Source organism: Spinacia oleracea, chromosome 1 (assembly GCF_020520425.1).
Source record: "Spinacia oleracea cultivar Varoflay chromosome 1, BTI_SOV_V1, whole genome shotgun sequence".
NCBI lineage: Eukaryota > Viridiplantae > Streptophyta > Magnoliopsida > Caryophyllales > Amaranthaceae > Spinacia > Spinacia oleracea.
In genome coordinates, this window is record NC_079487.1 from 82913377 (window position 1) to 82925857 (window position 12481).

The 12481-nt window shown below is 33.7% G+C and overlaps 1 protein-coding gene across 13 annotated transcripts; it reads right to left on the reverse strand.

Moving 5' to 3' along the window:
- Nucleotides 1-20: 20 nt before the first annotated feature.
- On the reverse strand, nt 21-10431 carry LOC110776742 (uncharacterized). Of its 13 annotated transcripts, none has more exons than XM_021981300.2 (11): nt 10287-10431; nt 10066-10125; nt 9225-9282; nt 9079-9110; nt 8829-8977; nt 8566-8636; nt 8286-8351; nt 3457-6050; nt 1606-1740; nt 713-1098; nt 21-614 (listed from the first exon to the last, which is right to left on the reverse strand). In XM_021981300.2, the coding sequence occupies exons 8-11, from the start codon at nt 3511-3513 to the stop codon at nt 176-178; spliced, it is 1017 nt and encodes a 338-aa protein (XP_021836992.1). In that variant the 5' UTR covers nt 3514-6050; nt 8286-8351; nt 8566-8636; nt 8829-8977; nt 9079-9110; nt 9225-9282; nt 10066-10125; nt 10287-10431; the 3' UTR covers nt 21-175. The 13 variants fall into 13 exon arrangements, with proteins under 13 accessions (XP_021836992.1, XP_056691244.1, XP_021836993.1 ...); XM_056835266.1 differs by having other exon boundaries at nt 10066-10134; XM_021981301.2 differs by lacking the exon at nt 9225-9282.
- Between the last annotated feature and the right edge of the window lie 2050 nt (nt 10432-12481).

The window sequence follows — 12481 nt, forward strand, 5'->3', positions numbered from 1 at the left end:
CTCAGTAAAGAAAATGTATGTGATTTGGGAAGAAATATGTTAACAAAAAAATGAATATGCTTAGAAATCAGAAATCAGAAATCAGAAACTTTACAAGCTACATGTTAAATTGATCAAGTATTCATATATCCTAACTTAGAACAAAATGGTATATATATTATTATATACAAGATGATCAGCTGTTAAACGCAGTCTTTAAGGCCTTTTTCTGTTCAGATGTGAGTTTGTTAGGGAACTTGACTTCAAACTTGATTCTTAAATCACCTATATTTTTAGGATCTTTTGGAATAGGCATTCCTTCTTTGGCAACTACAAGCTCATAATCTGGAGTAATCATATCTCTGACAGGTATTGAGAGTGTACGACCATCCAATGTTGTAACCTTCACTGTAGTTCCTCCAATTGCTTCAGCCAAAGTTACTTTGTGAGTCATTATTAAGTCGTTGTTGTCTCTGATGTACAAGTCATGAGGCTTCTCATCAATTACAAATACTAAGTCTGCTGGAAGCTGATTTGGTTGTTCATTTCCTTTATCTGTAAATGTGATCTTTGTTCCCTTTTTCCATCCCGGCTTTACTTCTATTGTTAGTATTTCTGTTTCAGGTACTTTACATCTGATTCAGTAAAAGGATCAAATTAACAACCTAAACACATTTATACACTTAGATAGAAAAAGTAAAAGTAAAAGTAAAAGTAAAAGTAAAAGGTATACCCATTGGCATCAATGACTGTTCTTGAGATCTTCATCTTTCGAGTGGATCCAGAATAGAGTTCTTCAAGAGTGCAAGGCAACTTATTTTCAATAGGAGGCGGTTTCTTTAGGGTGGTAGTCTCACTGTTTGTTCTATACATATTCTCAGTTCCACCATCACTGTATGAATGTTTTTTATTGCTTCTTCCAACACTTGGTGATGACCCAAATTCAAAAGGACTTGTCCCAAAAAATTCTGCAAAAATATCCTCTGCACTTCTAGGATTGAATCCTGTTTTGTTGCTTCCATAGGGGGACCCACCACCTGAACCGGGGGGTGGTATGTCCTTTAATCCTTCTTCACCATGCTGGTCATAGAATTGCCGCTTCTGCTCATCGCTCAGAACCTATAAACAACTCCAATCATTGTTTATTTGTCTTATAAAAGATCAAGTGATTGAACATTGTTGATGAATGATGATATGTGTATCTTAGTTTAATCAATTTTATTTTCAGTACCATTGTTCTATTCTTAAGACGTACTCTCTCAAACATTTCGCAACTAATGGAGTGACTTCTCCACCAACTTGTGTTGGTTGTACAACTAGAACATTAACCATCTATAATAATCACGCGAGATCTTATAAGATCCATTATGTGTCTTTTGGTTAGATGCGCATACCTTTTTGTTTGATACGGAGTAGAAATGCAAACAAAAATATCATTCCTTATATAGCTAATTAAACCAGAATTCCTCATAATTACAAATAAAATAACGATTGAATATTCCTTCAATTTTTAAAATTATTGTATGATCATATAACAAAAATTAAAAATTTGCAAATTGTAATAACAAAATCTAAAGGAATCAAATAATCAACAGAAAGAAAAAAAGTTAATAATAAAGAAAAAACCTCATAAGCTTCAGATATTTGCTTGAATTTGGCCTCAGCTTCTGTCTTAAAGGTGGGATTTTTATCAGGATGCCATCTCATAGCCAATTTTCGATACGCCTTCTTTAAATCATCATCTGATGCATTTCTATCAACCTGCAATATATTGTAATAATCCACCCCCATTTTTTTTAAAAATTTTTATGAAAAACCCAAATAAATATATATTCTTAAATTTTATGCACAATTTAAGATTTTGAATTTATATTTTATGCTTTAAAATTTTAATGGGTGGAGAATAACACTTTATGTTTTGAGAGAAATTACGTGGAATGATGAGAAGTTTAACATATTATTTTTATTTCTTTGATGAGGAAGATGATGATGCACCATTGCAATCTTATACATGCACAATTTCCGGTAACATGTTTTAAAAATGAGGTAGTAATGCCATGTCAGCATGTGACCAACTAACTGGATGGTCACTACTACAGAAGTACAGAACGTTCTAAGATGTTACTCGTATAAATAAATGTCACATATGTATTTACTAAAACATATCACACCCAAATCAATACTATATTCTAAAAAATATATCAGGAATAACACGTGTTATCTCCGGGTGTGTGCTTATATATTTTTTTTAATAAAATTTTAATTAAATAATCTTTTAAAATATCTAATTTCTTTTTTTCCAAAATTACGTTTTCATGTGTATCATGGCAAGAATTTAACATAATATATTAATACTAATTTAAAAAATATATGCCAGGAATGGGAAAATCATCAATACTATATACTAAAAGACACACAAGGAATCATCTCCTGGTGTGTCCTTATATATATACGGAGTATATTTTTTTAATAAAATTTTAATTAAAGAATCTTTTAAAATATCTAATTTTCTGATTTTTTTTTTCCAAAATTGCGTTTTCATGTGTATCATGGCAAGAATTTAACATAATATATTAATACTAATTTGAAAAATATATGTCAGGAATGGGAAAATCATCAATACTGTATACTAAAAGACACACCAGGAATGACACATGTCACCTCCTGGTGTGTCCTTATATTTTTTTTTTAATTAAAGAATCTTTTAAAATATCTAATTTTCTGATTTTTTTTTCCAAAATTACGTTTTCATGTGTATCATGGCAAGAATTTAACATAATATATTAATACTAATTTGAAAAATATATGTCAGGAATGGGAAAATTACAACTTTTATGATATTATTGTTTTTATAATATACGTAGTAAGTTGCTACTCCGTAATAGCAAGATAGTATTTTGATTTTCATAAACTTTTTTCAAAAAATAATAATTATACTCTTAGCCTACATGCAATAGTTTTAAAAAACAATGTGTAATTACATGTTCATACCCAAACAAACATTTTTTATTATTATTTTCTTTCATTTTATGTAGCGGCACGGGAATGGTTACAGTTATGGACATCATTCAATTTTAAAAGAAAACGGTTACCTGATAAAGGTATGATAAGTTTTTTTTTTTGCCCAACTTAAGTATCTTTGTCGAAACTCTAAACACCTAAGATTGCACTAATCGCTTTATAATTCGAATAAATAATAAATTTCTCTAATTTTTCAACAACCCATGATAAAATTTGATATGATTTTGTTTTAAGTAAAATAGTCAGAATAGAGAAAAAATTTATTTAGTCTTATCCGTGCATTGCACGGGAACTAACCTAGTAAAAAGATAAAAGTAATTGGAAATAGTTTTTTGGGGGAAGAACATAACAGAATAGTAAAATGTAGAAACAGGGTGATGATATGGCAAGTATGACATGACAATTATTTTCCCCCTTTTCCCATCTTTGCCGAGTTCCTCTTTCAATTAAGCCCACCTGAGCTCCAAGTTCGACCACCATTTTCTTCAGGTTTCTTCTTCCTCGAGATTTCATTCAGCGTTAAAAAAAATAAAAATAATGTTCATCTTCTTGTTCTCCTCTTCTTCTTCCTCGAGATTTGATTAGAGCTTTCCTGTTTCAGTTGGGGGTTAGTTTAAGAAGTATCCATTAATGTTAATCTCGGAAATGGGTGAGGGCAGTGGGGCTGAAACTACAGGGGGGGGGAGGCAGAAATTGGTGACGACGGTAGTTGTGAGATTGATGAATAAGAAGACTTCATATGGAGGTATGAAACAGAATCCTCCTCCGACGAAGAGGTATGAACCTAGATCTGTTAAATTTTTTATCTCCAAAATAGCATTCATTTATATATATATATATATAGAATCAGGATCTGGTGAGAACCACCCCTTAAGATGAGAACTGAGAACCAATCTCAACCGTAGATCAAATTAATCCAACAGCCCATAATTCACCCGAAAAATCAAAATATTAAGGGTAGTTTGGTAACTTTAGATCGCTGAATGACATCCCTCTTTCAACCCATTTTTCAGATTTTTTTTCTCTCTCTTCCTTTCGTTTTCTCTCTCCTAATTTCTCGTTCCTCCTTCCTTCTCCGCCATGTAGTGAAGTTTTCGTCACCCTTCAACTTCTTCCTCCATTATTACTCGGATTTTCCTCTATTTTCTCAATTTTTCCTGCGATTTACCGTCGAGGTATGTTTTATTTTCCGATTTTTATTGTTGATTGTTTTATTAGGGTTTCAATTGATTATTTTTGCCATTTTACATGTTCGATTGCTACTCGAACTTTTATCTTTCTTCTCCAAAATTTGTTGATTCATCTTACTCTGGTTTGCTCGAATTTGTTCGTTTTATTGTATGTTGAAGAGAAAGGAATGGAATTCTGTCTCACTTTGTCTCCTCAATAGGCTAGGTAATTTCTTGCCTTGGAATGTTTTAAGTTGCTTCAGTTTTAGGTTTGCAATTGGTATATAATCTTCAATTTGTAGAATGACTTTGGTTGATGTTTGGATTATCCCTTTGGTATGAATTATTTTTCTGGATGAAACTTATATGGAAATAGTTCAATTTTAACATATATGTTGGTCGAAGGACTGAGGCCTGACAAGGTAGCCTTTGTGGTTGTTATATTAGTTTAAGAGGTATAAACTGATTATAATTTCAAATGTAGTTCGAGTTTGTTACTCATATTACCTCATCCAATTCACTGAAAGTATGCTCCATATAGAAGCAGATGGGTTGCAGAGAGTAAATTTATTAGCTAACCGTTTCTAGGAAGATGCTTATGTACTGTTACTTCTCCACTGCATCAAGCCTTTCCTCTCCAGAACTAGCTGATGCACACATTTCATGGGCAACGAACAGTGTGCTGACTACTGTGGTTGATGGCTTCTTTGATGTTGATCTATTACCGAGTATTTTGTTGCTGGTCAGTTTTGGTGGTTCTGTTCTGCTTGCATTGACGGTGCTGATCTATTACAGTCAGTTCTAGTAATGAAGCTTTAGAGTTGTCAGAGGCTTCTGTAGTTAGGTGTTGTGAGGAGTTCGTTGTCTGTAGGGTTGTTGTAGCGGCTTCTGTTCTGGTTTCAGTAGGTTTTTAGTTGATGATGTTGCCTGGCTGCTTATTTTTATTTTCTTTTTGCGTTGTGGTCTTCTATATCTGCGTGTGGTTATCTTGGATGTTCTGCTGCCTGCTTTTGGGCCTTCTAGCGTGAGGTTCTGCAGTCATTGTTGAGTTGTGTTGTTGCTCTTGTTTGAGCTAGTTTTTTGTTGTTGTTGTTTATGGCTAGGTTAGTGTACTGAGATTTGGTCAACATGACCAAAGTTGACCCATGCTTTATGATGCGTTGCCTTTATCTTTGCTTAGCTGATATGTTGTTTTGCTGGGCTTGTGCTGACTGTTTTGTTATGGGCAATAAATTGAATAAAATGCAAAGTGTATGATAGTGTTCTAACTATTCCTATTAAGATACCACTAGCCTACTAGCTCAACCGGTAGAGCATTGTGCAAATGCACAGATGTGGGTTCGAATCCCACGTGGGTTCATCTTTACTTTTTGTATTGTTTTATTTACTTTTCGTTTGAAAACCTTTACTTTGGCCTCCATATACTCCAATTATCGGAGTTTCTATGTTATCAAAATACTTTCGAAAAATTTCTAATTTACTTTTGAGTTTTTGTAATTAGAGTTTAGGTGTGCGTTTAATTAGTTTTCTACTTTTTCATTTACTTTTTGTATTGTTTTATTTACTTAATATGAAATGGTTTACTTTGACATACACACGTATACTTCTGTTTTATAATTTATCTCATCTTGTAGAGAGATAACATTCAATGACAGAGAGTTTTGTATAATTTAGCTCATCATGTATATCTTGGCTGCTACAAGTTTCATATGCCTTCCACATGATCAGAACACTTCTTCCAGTAAATGGCAACCACAGCAGGGTCCCTGCCACTCTCTTCAGACTAACACCAACAGCAGCAGCACTGCATCAAGTAGAGAAGACATCCGTGACCACCACCAGCACTTTCAAAGAAACGAGCACCAACCACCTACTTCAAACCTGAAAAGAACAACTGCAGACCATAACCCCAACAGACGCAGTCAAAGCACATGATAGAAACAAGGCAGCAGCTTAGTAAGCAATTCTGGTTGCAACTTCAGACGATTGACTGCAGTACCAAGTCAATATGAGTCAACTCGTGCAATTGCAAGTTGTCAGAACAGTGCAGGCCCCAAATAACAGCAGACTTCCACAAAATATTTGAGATACTTTGATTTACTTTTGAATTTTTTTGATTTACTTTTTGTATTATTTGATTTACTTATAATTGAATAACCTTTATTTTAACCTATATACTCCAATAATCGGAGTTTTCAAGTTTTTTATTTTTATTTACTTTTTGTATTGTTTTATTTACTTTTACTTTGACATCCGACCATATATTTCTTTCTTATAAATTGTTTCATATTGTAAGAGATGAAAGTCAATGACTCTTTGCTCGATCATTTCCCACTTTGAACTATTTGATTGTAATAAGCTTTTAAGATTTTCTGATTTACTTCTAAGATTTTTAGTTTACTTTTGAGTTTAAATTAATTACTTTTGAGTTTAAATTAATTACTTTTTGAGTTTTGACTCTTATTCACTTTTAAATTTTCTTATTTATTTCTGAGTACTTTTTATTTACTTTTGAGTATTTTTAATTTACTTTTGAGTTTATTATCCACTTTTGAGTTTTTTTTTACGAGTGTAAATCACCAATCTATGTAGGAGTTGAACCTACATCCATGTGCAATGACACATTGCTCTCCCATTTGAGCTAATAGGTTTCGACTTAATATTTAAGAAAAAAATTACAACCAAAGTTCCATTATCATTTTGTTTACTTTTACAGAGATTTAGTTTACTTTCTCCTCTGCTAGCATTTATCCGCCTGCCATCTAAACTCCGAGCTCTGAAGACTGAACTAAGTGCGGTCCAGATTTTAATGGAGCCCAATTTCAGTAGTAGGAAACTGTTTATCCTAGCAACTGTAAGCGACCATGTGGATTGGCGCTGCCACTCGAGTCATGGCTTCTACTAAAAATCCTTGTTACTTCAGTCAACAGTGTGATTGTTATAATCCAAAAATCTGATTTAGCTAAAGTTATAACAAACCCACCAAGAAGAACCACAATTGCCCAGATAAAGCCTAAAGTCCCTAACCAAGTAGCTGCCTTCTCAAGAATAGAGAGACGGAGAACGAAAAGGGTTAATTTTTTCTTAGCCCAAGTCATTCCCACCAAGTTAAGAGCAATGTAAGACATGTGAAAGTAAGATATCAGCGTTTGTTCTGCAACCACATCAGGAAAGCCTGCACCAGCATCAACAAAAACAACAGCAAAAATCTGTTGCTGCACTGTGCAGGAGGGAAGAGGTTTAGCCATCCACATACATGGTCTACAACCTCTGTAGACCAACAACAGATTGTGCACCATCCCTAGTCAACTAAGGTCAACAACTAGCCAGTAGCCTGACTGAAATAGAAACTAATAGCACAAAGTCAACCTAATCAACTTGCGTCACATGACCTACAGTACCTAGCAACCAGAACTTGGCTATATTTTGTTTACTTTTGTATCATTTTTATTTACTTTTTTCAGTTTTTGCTTTACTTTTGAGTTAGATAACATGTGAGATCACTAAGTGCAACACCTCCTCCTAATTATTTACTTTAAGTCTTTAACTAGCTAATTGATTCACAAGCTCTGCAAATCAAAATGTCAACTCTGGCATAGTTGACCTATAACAAAAAAAAGCACCAGAGGAGAAAAAGCACCAGAGGCAGCAGCTCACAATAATTAGGCTAACTTATTTCCTCTTGCAAACTCTGATAGCATTAAGCAAATCAGTATCAAGCCAAGTATAGGAGTAAAAGAGTTGTTGCACAGACACTTATATAATTTAGAATATTTACTTTAAGCTAGTTTAATTAATCTACTTTTACTAATTATTTATTTACTTTTGAGACTAACTACTTTACTTTTAAAAATAAAATTTGATGAGTCCTAATATTATTAAGTTTTAGTTTACTTTTGCAAAATTTTTGTTAACTTTTAACACATCTGTGTAGCTAATTGATTCACTTCTATGAAGCTTAAAACCGATCATAAGTTCAATCAGATAATCATATGAGAAACATACATTATATTTATTTATTTTGAGGGAAGAAACATACATTATATTATATTCAAGCAATATGTGAATCAAGCTCAAAGAAATTTTTTACAGAAATTAAAAATCTAGAAATCTTACCTATATCTTTGAGAAACTTTGGAGTGAAATCACGAAACAACTTGAATCACAAGTGCAGAATAGCTCCTGGAAGACGCATGAAACAGCTTTTAGGTGCATGTTTGAAACAGAAGAAAAGAAATTAAAATGAAATAAATAGTTAGCCTTTCCAGGACTCATCCATATATAAAACCACACAACGGTTTCATAGAGTAGCCGATAGATACATAAATAGTTATTGCCACCTATCACACTTGTCAAGTTGCCAGGGAACATATATATACAAAAGCAGCATCCATACCTTGAAAGCTACATGAGACTTGCTTGTATTTCTAATCTTTTTAGCACCCCTAACTTGCTTACCAGGTTCATCTGCAAGACAGACAAAACTACGCATTAGAGCTCACTAGACATAAAAAATGCACCAGATTCATTTGAACATAAATATTAACCGTATGCATAAAATTTAAAATATCCTACTATCCTACATACTTCATGGTTTTATTGAGGGGCTAGATTGTTCTTTTACGAGTATGGTTAACAGAAGAACATTGAGGTGCATACTCTGTCATGAAGCTTGGGGAGCTCAGGCACAAGAAGACTTCCAACAGATGTCACGCATCCATGACCTGATGATATTTCTGATAGGTCCTCATATTTGAGGAACTGTGATACTTGGCTGGCTGCTAGGTGAGCATATCGAATTGGTGCGACTGCACGGGAGAAAAAGAAAAAAGAAGTGAGAATTAAACACTTAGCTTGGTGGAAGTGAGCTTACTTACTACTTGTATTTAACAGTAGCAATTAGATTTACCTATTGATACAACTGTGGTGCTTCTCTGGCACCTGAAATTGATTGAATTTTAGGTCTTCTGTTTATGCATGTTCAACATTTAAGACACGGTTCGCAGAAGTATGTTGAAAATTTTCCTAGAAATTAAAGGGATTCTTAGTTCTTACACATAGTAAAAAGGGTGAATCAACTCTTGCAGATCATCTGCTGAAAAGCCTATCTCGTCTAGTAACACATGGTCAATAACAACACACACATCACATTTTTCAAAAGTAGATAAATAACTCAGAAAAGTAAATGGAACTAATTTAAAAGTAAATCTCATAAACAAAATCTCAAGTTGTATCACATTTTCAAAAGTGGATAAACAACTCAGAAAAGTAAATGGAACTAATTTAAAAGTCAACTTATATCATAGATGATATCAACTGCCCGTATTTCTTTCTAGTTCCTAGGACCATAGAGTTGCAGACCTGCAGATGATAAGCACACAGCCTTACAGAAAGGAAAAGTTCAAATTGCAGGGTGTTTGAGCAACGATTAGCAGACTGTTGTGAGGTGTATTTGCTATTCTTTATCGCTTTCCTCTGTACAGGTTTTGCTAGCTAGTTGCCAGGACTGATTTCTTTAACAACACAGTGTATTATTACCACTGGTTAACTGTCCTAACATTTTGGAGAAGGTTACATCAACAAGTTGGATCTGTCAAGGGCCCTAGACTGCAGTGTCTTCATATTTCAGAGATATTAGTTTACTTTTAAGAGATATTAGTTTACTTTATTCAGATTTGAATAACTCTGCTAAATTAGAAGCTGAGTGATAATTTAAAGTTGAATAAGATTACCTAAAACTCAATGAAGCATAAAACACATAAAACTCGATCAAGCCTTATACCTAGAAATTGACTTCGACTGAATTTGCTCCAAAAATCAGTAAAATCAAGCTAAAATTGACTATCAACTCACAATCAGAATTCAAAAGTAAACAAAGAGAGGAGAGAGAAAACACCTCAGTAGTTTAGTCCCCGGAAAAATCAAAGCTCTGGCACCAAAAAATGCAATTTTCAAGCTGAAAATTCTTCAAAACAGTAGGATTAACATGATGTGGTGTAATTTGCAGAAATTTGAGCAAAATTCACAGATAGTTGAGTTTATTTTCAAGCAAATTCGACCAAAAAAATAATAAAAGGAACAAAAACGAAAGAAATCGAAAGAAGAAAGTAATATTACCTCAAAATCTTTGCAATCTTCGTGAAATTACGATATAATTTTCGGTTTTTCAAGTGTATTTTGAAGCAAATTCATTGAGGAGAAAGAGATTGACGTGAGAGAGAAATTGAGTGAGGGAGAGAGAAATTGAGTGAGGGAGAGAGAAAATGTCAGTTCAATGGAGAGAGGGAAAATGAACCGCGCATCCCAATTTTTGTTTCAATTCGCGAGATGTGATCTTGGCCGTTCGTTTCATCTCAATCTAACGGTGATATATATATATATATATATATATATATATATATATATATATATATATATATATATATATATATATATATATATATCAAATGGCACTAAATCCAATTTTATGATATTTGTAATTGAAATGAGATGCAGTTATGTTTTGATTTTTTTGTAAAATGAACCGAGTAGTAGTTATGTTTTAGGGTTTTGTATTTTATTTTCGTGTTTTGAATTCCCCATGATTGGAAATAATTTATTGGTTAATTAATTGATTGGTGAAATAATTGATTGATTGGCGAAATAATTGATTGATTGGTGAAATAAGTGATTGGTTAATTTATTGATTGGTATGAATTTACTGATTGTATGAATTTATTGATTGGTGAATTAATCATTAAAATAAATGATTGAATGGTTGAATTAATCATTAAAATAAATAATACACAGGAAAATGAACATGATTGTAATTAATAATGTAAGAATATGAATTGATTTTAATAGATGTGTTTGGATATTAAAGGATGAGTTTTTTTAACATGATATTGTTCTGTTTGGAAACTGTATGTTGTGGTTGAATGGAATAGGTTTTTATAGTTTTTAGATTTGTAATTGGTTGAGATTGGTAACTGTGATGGGGGTTGGCTGTGAATGTAATTGTAGGAGTGTGGTGACGATTGTTTCACAACCCCGAAAAAGAGAATGGTTGTAAATGCCTACGGGGAAGAGCAGGAAGTTCCTGAAGTGAGGGTTGGTATGGTATTTCCTGGTTGGGAGGAGATTGAACAACAGTTTATGGGGTATGCCAAGCAAAAGGGTTTTGGTGTTGCCCGTCGGTGTGCTTCGTTGAAGTCTCCGGTTAGCCACACAAAGGATGGTTCTGATAAAGAGAAAGGAATCGTGAAAGAGAAGCATAATTGTTTGTGGACTTGTGAGTGTTATGGTGTGACGGAAAGGAAGCACAAGGTTAATGGAGCTAAGGTTGCATCTGATTCCCAACTCCATGAAATAGTTGGGAGTGGCGTACGCAAGTCTAAGAAATGTCAATGTCCCGTACATGCATTTGAAAGTGTAAATAAGTTGCACTTATGGAGATTAGAGTTGGCTTGATCTCAAAATTGACTACCTTGATAGTTGGAATTGTGAGCCCAGTCGGAACACTGCTCGAGGAAGGCACCCCATATGATTTCAGGGATTTAGACATTGCATGACTCGGTGGAGTCTGTCAGTCTAGAGACCCTGACTGATTTTTCTTCTGTTGTTGATTTTGAGTTGTCGAAGAGTCTTACCAAGATCGGGATTGGGGGGAACGAAGGTACCCGTTCTAGCATACCTGGGCATAAACAACAAACGAAGGAAAACGCAGTGAGATTTTCCTCAATTGGAACTAAAATTTTCAATGAGACAATGGGAACAGTTTAAATAATCAAACTAAAACTAATATAATTTAGTCGTCTCCCCGGCAACGGCGCCAAAAACTTGATGAATTAAAAAGTTATACCGCAAGTGCACGGTGTTTGTTGTTAACAGATACTTAGAAAATACGGGTCGATTCCACAAGGAGACAAGTTCTATTAGTTTTGTCCAATTATTGTAATCTATTTCAATAAACGAAAGTTGATTTTTGATAGGTAATAAGAAAACTAAAGCAATAATATAAATGCGGAATTTATCAATGAATTAAAGGTCTAGGGCGTACGTTCGGTCCACCATGCTTATGCCAATCCAAGAACACAAATCAACCTGGCAATGAATAACTATGCCGAGTAATTAAAATACATGTTAATCCTACAGCCAGGTCTTAACACTTTCAATCCAACATTTATGCGGTACGGTCGCTAACATAATCAGAATTACCAATTGTACAAGCCTCTACGAATACGATCTTCCGATTCTAATTCCTATTAGCTAGATAATCAATCCACGATATTGGCCAATTACATGAATAAAAAATTAATCACAAATTAATTGGA